This window comes from Megalops cyprinoides, chromosome 5, assembly GCF_013368585.1.
Source record: "Megalops cyprinoides isolate fMegCyp1 chromosome 5, fMegCyp1.pri, whole genome shotgun sequence".
Lineage (NCBI taxonomy): Eukaryota > Metazoa > Chordata > Actinopteri > Elopiformes > Megalopidae > Megalops > Megalops cyprinoides.
This window is the reverse complement of record NC_050587.1, coordinates 12,922,835-12,942,283: the sequence shown is the minus strand read 5'-3', so window position 1 is coordinate 12,942,283 and position 19,449 is coordinate 12,922,835. Positions and strand designations below refer to the sequence as shown.

Here is a 19,449-nt window from a genome sequence, read left to right as displayed (position 1 = left end):
AGCTCGACAATGGTGGCGCATCAGAATGAAATTAGTGTTCCAACAATAAAATAAGAAGGCATGTTTGAACACATTCTTGGGCATGGGCCAGCCCTGGTGTATGTTTCAAACGCATCCAATAACAACAGTGCTTTAAAAGTAGGGTAAGCCAAAACAAAGATCTGAAAGGCTGATAATCAACATGGAATAAAGGTGTTGGCTATCTGAAAGGATTTGCCATCCACATTTACTGGAATTATGTGTTGGATCCACCCAGCTGGGGCTGCTGAGATTTTCTTGATAGCTGTAGCATTACGGTATGGGAGTATTATATGCTCAATTTTCTCCTGTGGACAATATCTGCATCAGCATCTGAGAGCGCGGCAGAGTGAGTAGTTCACTTCTGCACTCACCTTCATGAAGCACAGCAAATATTTTATTTTAAATCAGTTCATCACAAATCCACTGTGCTGCATAGGCACTATTAAGAATTCTGGTGCCCTAATGTCTTAATTGGTAAAACGTATTTACTGCAGTTGCTACTCATTCAGTGAGTTAGTCAACAAATGCCCCAAATATTTAAGAGATTCCTCTTACAGTCACAGACACAAATGGTGAGGTTCCATGCATCTCTTAAGAAACCAACACAGAAGCGTGTCATATGCACCCATAAGCCTTTCTTCTTCATTCGCTTGCATCCTGCTCTCTAGCTCTATGTGTTGTTGGGGCATTTTGTCTGACGACCTATGCCACAGGACAAATATTCCTGTATGCTTTTCTACAAGAAAAGGATGCTCTCATTTTTCCATTACTGATGGGTCATGTTCTGCAGGGCTGTCACTCGCTGAACCAAAATGTTCAGGTAAACACTGTGCATGCATACCTGTTCTGATTATGACAAATGACAGATTATGTGCAAAAGATTCAATTTTTTGGCACACTTCAGAAATAATCATCATGAAGGACACAAGATCAATGAAAGCCAAACGCACAAGCAGAGTACTGTACCATAGCATCATTTTTGCACATTTTACTAATACTATTTTATATATAGTAATCATTTAATTTCAGAACAAACCTTTTTCTGAGAGATATTATAAATCAGGTGGCTTCCTCTCCCCTCTCCTGTAATAATCCCATCAGCCCAACCAAGCTCACATTAAATCAAACATGGTTTTAATTGAAGATTTTTTTATTCATGGATGAAATAACAGTGCCATGAAAAAAAGCGCTGTGACAGAGATGGTACTGTGTAACACAGAGGTACTGAAAATAGTGCAGAGAGTACAAGTAAGAGATTTAAAGTAACTGCATTTGTAAAACAGAACTCAACATCTAAGTGACAACTGAAATTTGACAGATGTCTTAGTACTGTTATTACTTAAACATGTCAATTAAGCACAATATAGCAAAGGAAAGAGGGTTACAATCTTAATGTACAGAAGACAAACTATACAAGCTCAAAGCCTTTTTATGCCATGCAGTCCTTCAAGAAACACGTTTTCTGTTACTGTTTTGCAAAAAATTATAGAACAGATTTATAGTGGTTTTTTACCAAGCTTCACACAGACCAAATGTGATTGACACTGATCTAGTATCAATGTCTGCCCAATTTCTATATGCCATAGTGTTACTTTGCCTCAGCTGTTACTTGTTACTGTTGTTAATGTCATTGTGTCAGAGTGATTAAAATGGACCTCTTTCAAGTTTATCATTTCAGGATTCATTAGAAACTTTTAGGTGGCGTGGTGGGGCAGCAGTTCAGCTTGCGTGAGGCATCATTGTCTAGAATCCTATTTTAGCCTCAGTTTGCTTTTCAAAGCCAAAGTGTAATTTTTTTAAAAATGCCAGGCAGTGGTATTTTAGGTGCTTCAACATGCTTTCACAGAAAAAAAAACTCACAGCAACTAAGCAAGATCCCAAATGCTTTTTGAGGAGCATAAAAAAGGACAGTATGAGATTGCATCAGTGACCATGTGAACTCACTCCATGGTACAGATTGAAAATGTCCCTTTTTTCTTGTTATATAAACTTCCTGTTTCTATCGTCTTCCGGACAATGCATTAAGTCGTGATGGAAGAGACATAACCAAAGAAATGGGAAGACGGAAAATGTAACAGGATGAAACTATGCTGCTTCACCATATATGTAGCATTTCTTCTGTATGAGAAGAAATGTTTTATTTATCTCTAGACTATCTTTACATTAATGATGAAGAATACCTACTTATCTAGTGTTCACAGATCACCTTTGCTGCCTTGTCTCCTCGTGTGTATACATGGTTCCTTAAATCTTCCAAAGGGAGGGGGAAAAACTCTTATTTGAATGAAAGACGTCCAAGCCGAGATATGCGATTCCGTTCTCTCCACCCCCAGGATGGGCTCTTTTTGTCAGTCATTCAATGACACATCAGAAAAGGGTGGGGCCAAACAACAGAGGCTAGCACATATCTGATGTGTGCAGTATTCAGCCATGTCTTGCTCTGGCTTCAAATGCACAGCCATACAAGATGGAGAAAAACTGATAAACAGATACGGGCTGGACTTGCAGTCACAGGAAGGCACCACATGTTATTCTTTACAAAAGTCTAATGTCGCTCTCCCCATTTTTTGTGCAGCTAGCTTTATGTATACGCCTCCTAAAGATGAACGTATCTGTTCCTTGGTTTCAGAAACCAGTGGTTTTTGGAAACGCTGTGAAAACACACCTCCGCCTTAATACTTATGATTATAGATGATTTCAGCAAGACTTCCAATGTGTTGACATGATGGCTCAGGACGCAATATAGGCAACACAATAGCTCCACACAAGTCAAACCGATTATGAACCTACCTTAGTAAATAAAAAGAAATACAAAACAAAAGAGAAAACAAGAAATACATTAGTTGCAGGTTTGTATTCCTATAGATGCTTTTCCTGCAGGAGGGCAAAGAGAAAACTATGTTGTTTCTGAGACTTAAGCATCTCTAGCATTAAAACTATCACTGATAGATGGGAAAGAAGGATAAAATATTGCTGCCACACCCCTGGTTTCCTGGCAAGCAGGGCCATAGAAACCATCTTTCACGATGACTATTCTTGGTATACCTTTGGGAGATGTCATTTAAATTTACTGACTCAGTGCTTTTCCAATTCGGAACATATCCATAAAATGTTTTAATTTAAGTGTATTTAAGTCTGAAGTAATACATTGGAGTATATAAATATGGAGTATAAATGGTAGTCTAACTAGGCCATGGCCATGATATCCTATATTTTTATATAGAGAAGGAAAGCCTTCCTTGGACCCCTAAATCACCTTTAGTGCCAGAACGAAAAGGTTCAATGCTATTGGACATCAAGAATTAGCACCGTGCATTTTGTCTATAGTTTTAAGATCATAGATCATCACCAGGTAAATGACATAATAAAAGCTTTTTTTGCATTCCTTGTTTAAAAAGACACTTTTGATACAATCCCAAGACATACTAGTGGTTAATTGGGTTTAGTAATACTCAAAATAATGTAAATAAAACTCTACTGCTCACTTCAAGTGTGGACCTAAATAGACATGCGTAACAAGCCACAGAACTGCACTTGACCAGACATAATGCAGTCATTCACCACTAAAAGCGACTGTGTTAAAATCTTAGGCAATCTGACCCTTTTTTAAAAATTGGCACACACTAGAGGTGAACACTAGATAAGCCAAACGAGTAAAATAATCAAAATTCAAAGGTGTGGCCTGTTGCCCCCAGAGATAGAGCTTTAGGACTCGGACTTCTTCTTGTTCTTCTTCAGGAAGGAGGGAGTGCGGAACTTCTTTTTCTTTTTGGATGGGGACTTGCTGGGCGATTCGTCGCTGCCCTGGTCGGCCGCCGCCGCGGTGTCCTCGGGCACCTCAGGCGCCTCGGGTACCTCGGGCGCCTCCGGTGCGTCGGGCGCATCGGAGGCAGCCGGGGGCTCCTGGTCCTCGGGCTGGGGCGGCTGCTCAGTCTCACTGGGGGCAGGGGCTTCATCAGGGGGGAAGGCGGGGGCTTCAGAGGGTTCGTCCGGGGTCAGGTCAGGGAGCGTCTGTCTTAAAGTGGCGGCGTCACTCTCATCCTTGTAAGTCTGCTCCTGCTGGGATTCTGTGGAGGTGGGAGGAGGAGGAGGAGGAGGAGGAGTCAGTTTTGGTAACTGCTGTTGTATTTGCAGCGAAACACAAGGTCGACTTAAGGATAAACCAACAATACAGTGCTCTGTTTGCTCTATTTCACCAGGAGGAGGAAAACAAAACCAGTGCTTTATAAAGAGATGTGACTAAACTGGCATTCTTTGCGGGGTGACACGGGATAACTTTTGTTAGTAAGTATTTCCCGTCTTGAAAGGTCACACAATTATCTAAAATCTTCTGGGGTCATTCCAGCTTCATGATATGTCACTACATTTCCAGATGATGCTATTGCATTCATTAGTTTAGAGGCATTTCAGTGTAAGGATGATTGTTGCAGGAGATACCTCTGTTTTATAAGAGTTCTGTTTACACAGATGGCTCAACAAGGGAGAGACAGATGCTTGGTTATTAATCTCTGACTCAGTATTAAAAAGGAGCCAAAGTAATGGATATAATTCTGCCCAAGACTACAACTACATTTTTTGATGACATTCTCCTGCTGTACGATACTCCACCACCCTGTAGTTTATACCTGAGAAAAACAATCTATATGAGGGCACAAGGTCTAAGTGTTGGGGACATTCCCATATCCATCACACAACAAATCTCATGGTTTCACAGAGGTTGTCCCCTAACCACAATCCTTACATAAAACACAAACCAGCCATTCTACCAACTCAAAGCTCCATTTAGCCAAACAGCGCTCAAGCATAACGTTCTTCATAATGAAGGAATTCCAAAAGTGTCATTTAAATTATTGTCAGGGCTGATGTACCTACAGTCATCCGAGTCTTACTTTTGTCTACCAGAAGTTCCACAGAAACATTATTACAGAACAGACCATCTACTGGTCCCAGAACTGTATCCCACAGGAGAAGAGGTCAATTAGAATAATCTCTGTATTAGGGTTTTCAAATATGTATTCATTTCATCGTGTGTTCAACTATCTCTTCACAGTGTACTGCTGCCAATGCCCTACTGGCCAGCAGGGGGAAGCAGAGAGCAGTAGGGATTTTCCTAATGCACAGAGGGCTGAAAACCTTGCAGAACATATTCATCATTTATTTATGATGTGGCAATGGTAACTTTGCACAGAGGCACTGCAGCTATTTATTGGCTGAGAGTGTGATTCACCCAGTAGTGTTCTGAAACTAATGCCTCTGGGGCCTATCTGCCACAGTTGCAGTACTGAACTGCTGTTCTGAGCTGAATATAACTGCATATATTTCAATGTTTTTTGCAACAACAGTTTTGTATTTTCTGCTGTCTGATTCCTGCTAGTATAAAAGGGTGTCAGCTTAATTAGTTCTACTACTCAGTAACAGATCTCTTACAAACATCTAACTCTCTTACAGACATCTACATGTCAAACACTGACCATCTTCTAACTACATTCACTTTCTGCAGGTTTTGGCTCCCTTTCCATAAAAGTATATTATATATTTCCAGGCTAGGAGCAATGGAAGGGACAAACCGGGACCCTGAATGATACTGAAAATTGTAATGTAATGCTAGGTTAAGGCAAGCTTTCATCCGCAAAGCATCAATAAAGCATTTATTCTAGAAAGAGCCACACTCCAAACAATAAAATGAGGAAAATGTTATACCTGATATGGGTCTCCTCTGGATATAAAAATACAAGTCAGCATTTTAATACATTACCTGTGATTGTAAGTCATGGGACAATTCTACGTGAAAGACTAAAGATTTTACACTTTTTATTATGTTTTTACTGAAAACTGTAGATGTCTTTGAAGGATTGTTAACTCCAGAGAGGGGAAAAAGAAAGAACAGAGGTTACTGTACAGATATTTGCTGCTAGGTCTATCTCAGAGTATTTCAATCCCTTTGTCTTTATTTTTCATACCTCTGAATCAAAGATGAACGGTTTAGCATAAATGACTCATGATCAGCCTTGCACACAGTGAGCTGTGCTAAAATGTTAAACCATGACCACCTGGGGTCACACTGTGCTGAGATACAATTTTGGATACAAACACATTGACATCTTTGCATCCTCAACGAACCTGACTGTAATACAGTTTGCGACAGTTCTCATTTTGCAACAACACTGGTTTTCTCGTTTTATTTGTCTAGCATATTCTGATCTTGAAGACAGGATCCAGAACTGCGGCTGATTTTGATTCCAATTTCAAATGTGTGAGAACTGAAGGACGTCTGCTGATTGAAAAGACTTCTGAAATAGCACCTGTCACCAAAAGGAAGTAGGAAGGAAGAGAAGTCCAGTGTGAAAGAGACAGAGAGAGAGAGCCCCAGCTGACAAGTTAGGCCACAGAAATGCAGGAGAGTGAAGCCATGCGAGCAGGAGATAGGAACAGAACACAGGCATGGGATGTGGAACAGTACTTACTATGGCAACAGGTACTCTTTTGCATTTCCATCTCCTGATTGTAACGCAGCCACAAAGAAGAAAAAGCACAAGTAGAAAAAAATGTCTATGCAGGTCAATCACAGCCACCGTGTTAAAACAAAAGAAAATAAAACACCAGGAAAAAAAGAGAATGGACAAAGGCCATTCTCACAAGACCCCAGAAATGAGAATGGAGAGGTGAATGGGAAAGATAAAAGACAAGTGATACAACCTCATAAGACAGTCTGAGATTAGATTACACCTGGCTTTTAGAAATCGACTGATTCAACCAGATTACAGTTCCCCTCCCCTTCTTTACAAGGCGACCCCTTGCATACAGTTCTTGCCATGGCTAATGCAGTCATGAAAGCACAAGGCCTTAGAGAAATGAAATGCTATTGAGGCAAGTTGTTTTGAGTATCTGCAATTACCCAAAAAGGACTGTGACCAGCATGACTACAGTCCTCTTCAAGGAACATTAAACTTCAAAAGAAAATCCATACTGTCTGTTTGATTTTACACCAATTCAATTAAGGAGGCAATTTCCTAATTTGAGGTCTATGTAATGAAATTTGGAAACAGATCTTTAAATTACATTTTGTCAATAAAGAGGCCTAACACACTTGTTTGGTGATCCTCCATTTCTGTATCAGCTATGGCAAGGTAAACCATACTATATTTGGTTTACTTTAACATAAGGCTTAAATGGTAATATTTATGCCATAAACACATTTTGTATTCTAAAATATACCCATATTCAAAAGTATAGGTGTAATCCAAATGTAATAAAGCCCAAGAGGAGAAAATAAGGCAGTGTAATGTAATGTAATATATAGTTGTATATAGCCCTCCTTACGTCAGGACTGCAGCTTCTTAGCCGGGTTTGTTTTTGTTTTCCCTGTCCATGTGCTTTTGTTTTTCCCTGTGTTCCAGCCCTGCCCTGCTCTCCGCCCTGTCTCCGCCTACCCGATTACCTGACCGGCTCCACCTGCCTGCCTGCACACCTGCATCCCATCTCCTCATTAGCCTTGCCCTGTATATTCCCCGTTTGTTTCATGTCTCGTTGCTAGTTCGTCTAAGTTCGTCTGTGTCGCTACAAACCGTTTTTCCTGTTCTGCCTGCCTGCCTATTTTTCCTGACCACGTTTTTTGGTTTCGATTTGGTATGATTTGCTGTGTTTTGCTGGATTTTTGACATTGCCTGTTTTTGGACCTCGTTTTCTGGACTTCGTTTTTTTGGATTAAATAAACTCGCTTTTGCATCCTGCCTTCCAGTCTGCGCTTAAGTCCCTGCCCGAGCCCTGACACCTTATAAACAAATAAATGTGTATGCCAGAAATATTGATGTGCATCATGTATCTATGTGTCTATGCATGTTCCATCTGTGCAAAACATAATCAGAATACCTTAAACACTCATTACTTTTGATTGGGGTTTCTCAAATACACAACTATTACTATTACTATCACTATTACAATGGCAATAAAATGCCTATTTCACTTAAATTTATACATAACATAAGAAGCAATATTTATTTATATGTATCTGAAAATACCAATGCAATATGTCTATAACACCCAATAATGAGTAAAATAAAAAATAAACTGAACACCTCTTGGCCTATTATTACACACAAAGGGTACCAACCACTTACAATTGTTAAGGAATAGTTGTCAGAGAGACACAGACAGGTATCAAGGCATTCCTTATATTGACCCTTGGGGCACACTGTAGTAGAAGCCATGCTTGCAGTGACCCAAACAACCTGGAGTGACATACCTTCCTCTGCTCTGACTGGGGTGCTGGGTGGGGTGCAGGTCGGGCTCTGACCTTTCACCTCTTCCACAGTGTCCTGTAACTGGTCTGAGGATACAACACATGACAGGTGTCAATGACCTGAAATCATGCCTAGATAGATATTTTGATTTCAGTAATTTGGCTTCATGAAACACAACCCTGTTAGATGAAATGTTTTGTTTATAAGATTTACATTGGAACCAAAATGCAGCTTCATTTTTATCATACCACACATCTGCCTAGAGCATGAAGTTGTAGCGATGCGGCAGAGATACACATATATTCAAGTACATATTCAAGGAGCATTCATCTTACTGGACTCTGTAAAAGGAACAACTGAAGTGCTGAGTATTGCCCTACCTCAGCATTGAGTAAAGAGTTGAAACACAGGGCACACCGCACAGAAGAGAACACGGGCTTTGATTAGAGGGCAGAAAATCAAGTTAACCCCACATGCCAAGACTCAGTTCACCACTGCCCCAAAGAACCACTCAGACTGTCAGTGGAGCTCGGAGAGGACTCTGATCGAAGATTACAGGGAGTTTATTAGTAAGGTTTCACAAACAAACCCCAGAAGACAATGATCCATATTAGGAGGACAGGCCTTGTTTTGCCCCCACAGCAGCATGATTGTGTCCTTTTCAATCTCAGAGAAACATCCCGTTGAGAACACAATCACCATCAGGATCCCATGGTTAAGCAGTAAGATCGGATCGCCGAAGGGGTACACCGGGAGGGGGAGGGGGGTCAGAAGCCAGGGCAGATTATTGGAGAGGACAGACAGTGGGAGTTTTGTGAGGGGGGGGGATGGGAGGGATGGGTGCAGGCTCAACCCCGGCGACTCCAGTATGCAGGACACAGCGCCCTCTGCAGTACCTGGAGCCTCGCTCATGAGCTCCGAGTTGGTGCTCAGTGCACGCAGGACGGCAATGTGAAACTCCTTGTGGGGCGAGTCCAGCGTGTCCCCCTCGCCCGGCATGGGCGTCCTAGAGGCCGTGCTGCCCTGGCCGGACTCCGCCCTCGTGCCCTGGATGGAGTTAGCAGAGGAGCAGGGGGCGGCAGGGGGTTCAAAGACAGGAAGCTCCTCGCCCTCGTCTTGACTGAGGGTCAGTGTGGGCACTTCTGAGGGGCAAGAGAGGTACGTGGTGCAGGCCTCTTCCCCCTGTGCTGAATGCAACACAACAGTTTCCCTCCATGCCCACTGCAGGTCCTAGGGCTGCCTCAGCTGTCCAATGGCACTGCGAGCAGCAGCAGGTACAAGGATTCTCCTATAATACTGCTGGCCAGGTATTACCTCTTAGCCTGATGAGACCATCACTTGGCCTGCATCTTGACCGAATTTCTCCGACATTTAATCACGTCAGAAAAATTTGATTCAAATGTCCAACTCAAATCTTCAAGAACTTGGCTTGCAATATGAAGCTTGGGGCTCAAACTCCAGGGCTCAAAGGCACTGACGCATTATACTGTCTGTGGTTATAAATGCAGCACAGTGAACAATGTTCAGCAAAAAACCCTATGCTCGCAACAAGCTAAAAAGAGCAAGTCATCGTTAACAAAGGTCAATTTAATTTCTTTAAATAAAATCATATTTACAGAAAGTGGCTAAAAGATGACATTTGGAACAAGAATATTTTTCCACCATAGTAAATGCACAAAAAATCCATGTAATTTCTCTGAAGCACAGTTATCATCTAATAGTCTGTCACTTTGCAAAGCAAAAGGAACTGCAATAAAAAGACGCTAATGCATGCTCATACGACTGAGCTATGAAAACGTCATACCCACATAATAAAGGCAGCCAAATGGTAAAGGCTAAGATCCGATCTAGACTATCAGATTATATTTATCACTCCGAGACTGGGGATGATTCATCTGGGAGTTGACCCACATCTGTGAGTGTGTAGGCGAGGTTGTCGGTGTTTGGCGCACCATATTCTCAGAGTTTGAGTGTTCCCTATAGAGCGTCATACCTTCTTGACCCCTCTGTTTGAGCTCCACTTCCCTGCGGTACTCCTCCAGCTCCTGGTCAGTCAGCTTGTTGAAAGGGTTTGGTCCGGTCTTGCTGACGATGACGCGGGGCTGGTACTCCTTCTCGATGATGGCTTTGGACGCTGTCACCAGCTCCCCCTACATGGTGAAAACAGTAACATAAATCTGTGGGGCTTACAATTCTTTGAAACACAATTTAAAATCACCTGAATAAAAAAAAATTCAAATTGGTCTCAATCAAATTGCCCTATTCTGCAAGTGTCAACACATGGTCCACATATGCACCAGTTCATATGGTGCACTCATCTCAGTAGAAAAAATACACAAGATATAGGACTGTTACTTTTTGCAGATAACTAGAGCACTTGAGCAACAGCTGACCAGGACTAGCATTGGGGATTCCAGCAGTAAATTGCCTTGTTTCCATCTGCCGTCATGAGATAACCTTCACATAAAGCACTAGACTGTTCTCTCCCATACTGAACTCACACACAAATTTACACCTCCATAGATACATTCTCTCAAGAGGTTTTATGTTTCATGTCAAACAATGTTGTGCTGAATAGGACAGCACAATCCACTAATGCATTATCTGACCGAGAAAAATAAAACTTTAACTTTAAAATACTAAAATACTGCAGTACAATTAGCAGAGCTGTAGCCTGACAGTATCCAAAGTGGAGAAAACAGTCATAAGCTATATACATCTGCTATCAAATCAGAATGTTTAAGTTATAAATCATTGTATAAAAGTGCCAACCATACTGATAAACGAGTTGAGAACAACCAGTCTGGTTTAGAGAGCATGCCAGAAGATTGTGTAATTTCATTGGCAGAGGCAGATGGAAACATGAATTTTCATTGATATGTGATGTAAATATTTACATCCACATTCATCAACAAAAGAGCAGCACAGCACTCCTCTTCATGTAACATCTATATGTAATAAAATCTACAAACGCCACTAACATATTACTTATCAGGCCACAAAAGAACTAAGAAAAGGACATTTTAAACCTTGCTGTGTTTAGACTTCATGAAAATCTAATGGCCCAGATTCCATCCACCTGCAATGCACACTGTCCTTAACACTGAGTAAATACTTTAAGAAAGTGTTCCATGCACCGTCCCTTAGCTAAGACAGTAACACAAAGGGGAGGTACACCCTTAGTTAGCTGGTCACTAAAATTAAATCCAGAAAAATGGTCTGTAAGAAAAAAAAAATCTCAACTAAAATTTGGAACTCAAAGTCAATTGGAACTTGAAATCAAATCTGTGCTTGTGTGTGCATGCAATGTGAAAATCATGTAAATCTGTACACAGAAAAACATTGAACAGGACAATTAAATTGATTTCAGTTTTACTTCAGCTTATAATAAACCAGGTTATAAAATTGTGGTTATAAAACCCATCTGTCCTAAGGGTGAGATTAAAGGAGTCAACTTCTGCAAAACACAGAGGAAGAGTTTCAGCAGCTACCATTCTTTCCTCAGTCTGCCTCCATGGTTTCCCATCACCAGAACAGTTAAACAGTTTCCAAGGTGATATCCAGGTGGCAAACTTGAGTACGTGACAATTATGAACAAATCTGTATCCTCTCACTCTGTATATCATCTTACCAATACACTTTTTACCCATAAGATTTTTTTTTTATTTTATCACAAGCCTTGTTCTAGCCTAAATCAGTGAAACAGCTCATAAAGCCACATGGACTCAGTCTGTACTTCAGACCTTCATTCATGCATAAAATGACCCCACTGCAATTAACTGGAAAACACAACTGCCAAAATATTTATTGAACTGTCAGAGAAAAGCATGCCCCCTGTTGTTCAAATCACACAGCTATTTCCTCCTGCAAGCCCAATGCTGCTAGACTACTTCCTGGCTTAGCTAATGCTGCCAGGCTACTTAGACTGAAGGGCAAAGGAGAAGGAAGGTTATGGACAAATTCACATAGAGGAATGGATCAGAGAGAGGCAAGCAGTGCAGGGTTATGACAGTAAGTACCTTTCTAAAAGACTTAGCAGGGCTTTTGGCCTGCTCTGAGAGATCGAGGCCATCAATAGTGTCCGTACAGTCAGACAGAGGAGCGTCCTGCAATAGTAAACTCGGTGAACAGTGCAAAACCCAGGCCCTGTCATCCACATCTATCCAAAGACACAAAAACAAGGTATTCTACACGTGCACGCACACACACGCACGCACACACACGCACGCACACACACACGCGCACACACACACGCGCACACACACACGCGCACACACACGCACATAGACACACACACATAAACACACCATGCAGAGAGCATTCCAAAAAAGCCAGAGTAACACAGATGGTCCAGTGTCATGCGCTCAAGCACCAGGCTAAATGAGTAATGTCTGCTACTAGTCAAACCACTTGTGGTTTTGAAACACGGCAGCTCCATTTTCAGCTACGTGCTTTACTTCATACTGTTGATGGAGAAGGTCTCAGAAGGTTGTTAGTGTACTTAGTGATTTGCATACTAAATGTGGCATTAAACCTTGACTTATTAGCAGGGCCCCTCAGGTTTGCAATCCTAAAAATGCAAATTCTGCTTTACAAGAATAGCAAATTCAGCCTTTAAAGCAGAATTTGCATTTTATTCACTGTTTCAGTTTTAATTTCTTTTCTTATTGCTATCTCACATTTTACTAAATTTTGAATTGGGACTAGCATTTTTTAAAATGTATTTTATTTCTTTTTCATGTTTATTAACATTCAATCCCATTACAAAAAAAAAACAATCAGTGCAACACTTTTTGTTTAAAATACTGTTAAACTTTAGCTAACTTGATTTTGGGGGTGTGCTGCACATTAGTGCTAACCAGATTGGGCCACAAACAACAAAAAAACAAAAACAATACAGTGTTGCACACCATGACGACACATGGTACACAAAGGCACGTTGCAAACAAGGTTCTGTGTGAGGAACAGCTGAAAGCCCGTGTCCCCCAAATTTGGCTTTGGTCATTACCGGTCAAAATTGAAAAGATCCAAGCCCAATTTATAATCTATTAAAATAAGGTGTAAAACAGCTGCTTACAGGGAACATAGGTTTTTACATGAAGAAAAAAAAAGAAAAAAAAGACTGCTCGTTCCAGTCTTTAGGCTCATTTCCACTCACACCTGTCCAGGTGCAGCAGAATGTACCCGTGCTCGTCTGGCCATTTCCATTCACTGTCAGCTGTATGTGAGGTGAGATACAGCAGGTGTCCTTATGTAACTAGGAACTAGTCTGGCACAAAGGCAACTAAAAGGCACAATGTCCTGCACAAAGAAATTATTTATAAAATAAACAGAGAACACATCCAGCTAGAAAGAGACAGCCTTTGCTGAGTGGGAGAAGGGGGAGAACATGTTTTCATTCTATCCACTCTGGGGTCTTTTTTGTGTGCGTACATGAGGCAGCTAGTGAATGAAAATGGCAAAACATGGCAACTATGAGAGCCACCAACCATCTAGCAGTAGACGACATGATGGAGGACGATACTGTAATCGCTCAAACACAACTATTGTTCCATTTTACCAGCTACGTAGCTATCTAGCTAGCCGAATTGAATGGGGGCTAATGAGTTAATTTAGCTAATGATGTTAGCTAGCTGGCAGTTGCTCTCATTGCTAGCTGGCAGTGTTACTCAGCATGAGAGACAAGCAGTCAAAACTCATTGAAATGTTCAAGGAGGATTAATAATGCAAACTGTTTCTACTAAAACTTAGAAACTATCCATCAGTACTGACCATGGACAAAACTTGCTGCAAGAATGTGTATGAGGTCCCAGCAGAGACCTAGTGAGTTCTCTTGCTAATGTTAGACAATTGTTTTATTGTGTTATTTAGACAAGTAATCAATTTATAGACCATCTCCCTAATGTATTGGAAAGGTAAGTGAAGAGTGGCATCCTATCACTCTTTCAATCCAATATCACTATTTAAGAGCATTACATAACTGGATAAACTGCAAAACCTTTCTTAAATGTCCAAGGGGAAATCCCATACCTAATTCCAGGAGTCTGTCTGCAAATCTATTATCACAGAAAACTAGGGGCCCTGTGTTTGAGACAGATGGACTACGGTCTAAAAAAAAGCAGTGCAAACGGGCAGATTTTTTTTAATACTCCAATTGCTGTATCACACTGTCAATGAAAGGAAAACCTGTTGTGCACTGGCAGTTTGCTCATACGTTTTTCCTTCCTGTTCCTGAGGTAATACAATATGAATCGCAGATATAGCCCAACTGTATGACACTGTCCTTTTCAATGGGAAACATTGTAGTAGCACCAACCAAGGAAAATGGGCTACTTTCATTGATGCTCTTTGTAACCTTCCAGTATAATAACCTAGTCATGTGTATGCAAGGAGTCAGTTAAATTCAAGAATACTATTAAGTTTGCATTATTTGCATTATTAATGATCGACTCGTCATATGTCATGCTCTCAACAAGGCGATGATGACCAGTTGCAGCAGTGTGGCGTGAGGGTCAAGAAACCAAACCAGTCTGAGGATTTGCATCTCTTGGGGCACTTGTACCCTTGAGCACATTACCGTGTCTCCATTATACCAGTAAATACCCTTTAGTAGAAATGAGTAAGATACTAAATGCAAGCTACATTGACTGGGATAAGGTCATCTGCACTGCAGATGTAATGCATGACCACTCGGGAGAACAAAGGCACTTCATGGATCAGTATGAACACTGTGCAAAAAGCACTCCAAACACCAGCCACTGCGGTTCCCCCAACTCACAGTCATGAACGTGAGCACAAGTCTGCTTAGTAATGAGTGGCTTTTAAAAAAGGAATCAAAATGAAGAGAAGTTGGGGGACAGAAAAGCAGAATGTAAGACATGCAAACTCAAAAGTCAGGTTGAAGAGAAGCAATTATGCACTTCTGCATCTGCTGCACTGAAGCGGATTTAATTAAAAAAATAAATCAAAAATAACTGAGTACACAACACCAACGAAACAGAAAAAAACAACACGACCTGGCACCCGAGGTGACACAGCACCTCTGCTGCTTACCTGCCACACCGTAACTCTCTGTGGTCAAAGAATAACGCCATAGTTACTGGTCAGGGGTGTGGCCAGGAGGAGAGTGAGCACATGTTTCAGTATCGCTGGATGAGTGGGGGGGGGGGGGGGGGGGCTCACCTGCACAAAGGAGCGGTCCACCACGGCTCCGCACAGCACCTGGGACTGGGGCCCCGCCGTTTTGATGTCCTGAAGGTTCTGTTCTCGGATCTGCACGGAGAGGAATGGAAAATGAGAGCGGGGGGGGGTCACGCAGAGTCCTGCACACCTTCTGAGAGCCACCACCTGTCTTCAGAGTAGAGCGACACATCTCCATCCAAGATCCTCAGGGGTTACAAGCCAACTGCAACCAGGGCGAAACTGCTGCGTAACAATCGGTCTCATCTCAGTGCCACTGCAGTTATTCATCCTGTCAGTTTCTCTATGGGTATGAGGGCAAAGTACAGCACTACACTGTGCTAAGATTGAACACACTCTACAACCAGACAAAATGGCACATTAAACCACTGTTTTAAGCAAGCCAAGGTGTTGGTAACAGACTACTTTTTTATCCGTGGATAGTTTCAATGCATGAAGACATCTAATATTTAAGTTACAAAACAAAGGAGAAGAAGAGGAGCGATCCCATGAAAGGTGGAGAGACACTAAGAAACAGCTGAGGTTGGCGATGATAACAGACCTTGTTCCTCATCTCCTGGACCTCTTTGGGGTTTGTGTTCAGGGGGACAAACTGATTGGCCACCGCAGCCTGTCGAAGCCCCTCCTCCTTAGTCCACTGTAATCACCATGGCAGAAGTTAATGCGCAATGCACAACAGGTATAAATAAAGAGAACACCAACAAACACGAAAATAAAAACAGAAATACAACAACTGGTCATGCATTTCAGATAAAAAAAGAATAGTAAAAAAATAAAAGTGTAAAATTAGGAAGCAGTGAACCAATGATGATGCAGTTTCAGGTTGGACAGGTCTGAGTTAGTATTTCACATCTAAAAACAGGGCATGATATCAATGAATAAAAATGACATATACGTTCCAATATTATATCAAATTATACCACATAACTTTGAGTGATTCATAGGCCCGTCAGTATATAGTTTGAATTCTCCTTGCATCTTTTGTTTTTACTCTGAGGAGAGAATAAATATTACCCACGAGTCTAAAATACATTCTATTCTTTTGTGTTTGCTGAGAAAAAAAGAGGCTTTGGAATTAAGCTTATCATTATTTCAGTTCTATTTTCTTTTTCGAAGATGATAAAATGACTCAGCTGAAAGACTGACAACATAAGCCACTGGGAAATCCATTTGCTGCAGCTGTCAAACTTGTACTGGATTCCTTGATGTTTACAGATAGTTACATACAAAATTAATGTGCCTTTTCACAGAAATCTAAAATAATTCACTTTACTCTGTTCTCCCAAGTATTAATAGGGTGTCATGTAGGAAGGGCTAAGTACTTCTTTTGAAGATGTTTAGAACCACGGTTGGAGAGACAGATGATAGGCATCTGTCACTGCCCCTATATAAAATCTTTTTCAACACAAAAAAAATATATATTTTACATCAAGTTTGGGCCATATGTCGCTTGCTGAGGTTTAGCGTGACAACTGAAAATACAATGGCAGAATAGCGATGATTGAAGGTAAAACCTCCGTTGGAGGAGGACTTACAAATAGGTTTAGGCAACAGTACTATCATCATTGATACGCTGTTGGATGTTCGACACCAAGGGCAAACTGAAAGCGTCACAAAATGAAATGGGAGGTGGGGTGATGACACTGGCTTGCAAAGCTTAGTGAACGAGCCAATCACAGCACAGCATGAGTGGGCATCACCAAAGTCGTTTCTCAGGCTATGGACAGGACCGGAGGGGAGAGACAAAACACTTGCTCACAACTGTGACAAAAGCTCTCGTGCTCCATATGCTTAATCTCGGAGTTGTTACATAAAAGGTCTCTGTTGTGAGTTCTGTCCAAAGAAAGGGCTGCAAATGATCCAACTTTGATCCATCTTTACATCTAATACACATACAAAATACATATTACACATATCTATGGAAACAATGGTATTTAAGACAACACAGGAACAGTAATGTTAACGTATGCCAACTATCTTCTGTAATAAAACACGATATAACATGAAGGCAACAGGCACATTTGATGAATACTCAATTTGTGCAAATGTTAACACATGTAATGTGCTCAGCCCAGTAAAAATAAATACCTAAATAAATAAACTTTGTGCGGGGGTATTCATTCCAACAGTTGGCCTATTGTCCTTATTTGGGGTTAAGCACTTAAGTAGCTGTTATATCATTCAAGAGTAACTAATATCTACTACTCAAGATACTGTGTAAGAATGAAAAAAATCTAACAGCTGCTTTAATTGATGACTTAAAAGTTACACATTAAGCTTTCATTTGATTCTCACACACTGATGTTTCAATGAACTAGAAGTACTTATGTGAACATTTTCCCTCTTTACCTTTCTCACAAATTCACAAATCTGAGAGTCCTTTTTGTGGATGTCCTTTTTCTAGGAAGCAAATGGAGGTAAAAGAAGGCCTGGACAAAGTGGCATGTGCTATGGGGATCATTCCTTTCTTAAAATGCTGCAGCACAGAAGTAAAGTGCAAAATCAAAAGTTAAATGAAGGAGGGTTTTCCAAATGGGGCAAGAGGAAGGTCAATGGGATGGACATGTAGACATGAAATACTCACTGATTACGTTTAATCCCTCACAACACAACTCGCCCACTTTCCACTCTTCCACAAGAGATAATCATTGAGAATTAAAAGATGTAAGACTTTTTAAACAACTTGCTCATGCCTCGGAACACTTCAAGGATTTCCTTTTTTTACCAAATAAAACTTATGAGGAAACGACAAAGTAACTCATATAGCCAGAGGGCAGTTAGGGGAGGGGAAGTTGGAGTCATAAAAAGCAGGCTATGACTCTCCGAGTTCAGTTCCATACCGATAGCGATCTTGAGCCTCTTTCCCTCCACATTCACACTACAGTGAGAGATTCAGAGGTGAATGATTGAAGGAACAGCTACAAGAATAAGCAGTAACGTCCAGAGGGAGGTCAAACAATGCAGTAAGTCAACACATGCTTGCTGAGGCACTGCGTCATTCCAGAAACCGTACTCATTGTCTGCTGTCGTGACTTATCAGAGGGGATTCTGCTTGAACAAACTACCGAAGCATGGCAAGAAAGCAATCAAAAGTCAAAATCCATAAAACAGGTAAGGCAGTACAGCTTTTGCCATGATTTCAGCTCTCTGTGCTTTACTCCGGAAACAAAGAAGGTGTAAACATACTGCCTTCAGTGTGCTATGGATTTCAAAAATAGCACTATAGCACTTTCGCTGAATCATCTGGTCACAACAATCATTTAACTTGTCATGGTACAGATAAATCATTTTAGGCATGAATCTAATTCACATATGAGTTATCGAGAAAGGGCAAGTAATGCCATTGCTTTTGAATATGAACTACACTTCTGTATAGTTGTACTAGCATTACAACAGAACTAGTCTATAGTCAAGTTTTAAACGCGATTATCTTTGCAGTAACTGAGTGCAATTCTAGGAAAACCGCATAGCGATCTAAATACTTCATGTAAATCTTTAAATGGCGTGTCATGTAAGTATATTACTTTCATAAAGGGGTCCTGTACTACTGAAAAAAGTTCTTAACCAGAAGGTCTCAAGTACAATATCCAGTTGTATAAATACTGAAATGTGACCAATGTAATTAGCCCTAGATAAGAGCTTATATGATGACTGCTTATGTAATCTTCCTACATAATCTGTATCTTCCATTAACTGTGCAAAGCGGCATTAGTGTTAGAAATAGCACAGACAACAACAAGAACTGCAACAACAAATAAATCTGAAGCAGCAGTGGTTAGCAGTACCATCGAGCCACGCCCACTTTGGGCTGAGGACACATCTGTTGTGCCACGCCCTGCCGGACCTCCAGGAGAGCACCCACAATGCATCTGAACACATGCAACACAACATGCACTGGGCAGCTGGTAGGCAGAGACCCTAAGGCTTTGGGGAACCAGAGGAAAGGGGCGTGCCTGAGCAGTAAATAACAGCAAGGAGGCAGAGTCAA

General features: G+C 41.1%; 1 protein-coding gene across 7 annotated transcripts in view; it reads right to left on the bottom strand.

Annotated features, from left to right (window-relative positions):
- Nucleotides 1-1,153: 1,153 nt before the first annotated feature.
- The window catches only part of add1 (adducin 1 (alpha)), a 42,818-nt gene continuing 24,522 nt past the window's right edge, over nt 1,154-19,449 (bottom strand). For 2 of the 7 annotated variants that reach the window (XM_036529289.1, XM_036529290.1), the window contains exons 11-16: nt 16,003-16,098; nt 15,444-15,533; nt 10,255-10,411; nt 9,158-9,448; nt 8,264-8,347; nt 1,154-4,088 (exon numbers count right to left, since the gene is read on the bottom strand). In XM_036529289.1, the coding sequence (XP_036385182.1) occupies nt 3,727-4,088; nt 8,264-8,347; nt 9,158-9,448; nt 10,255-10,411; nt 15,444-15,533; nt 16,003-16,098 (1,080 nt within the window). In that variant the 3' untranslated portion in view covers nt 1,154-3,726. Of the gene's footprint in view, nt 4,089-6,484; nt 6,520-8,263; nt 8,348-9,157; nt 9,449-10,254; nt 10,412-12,280; nt 12,368-15,314; nt 15,333-15,443; nt 15,534-16,002; nt 16,099-19,449 lie in introns of those variants that run through there. The other 5 variants (XM_036529293.1, XM_036529295.1, XM_036529294.1 and 2 more) reach the window with 4 other exon arrangements.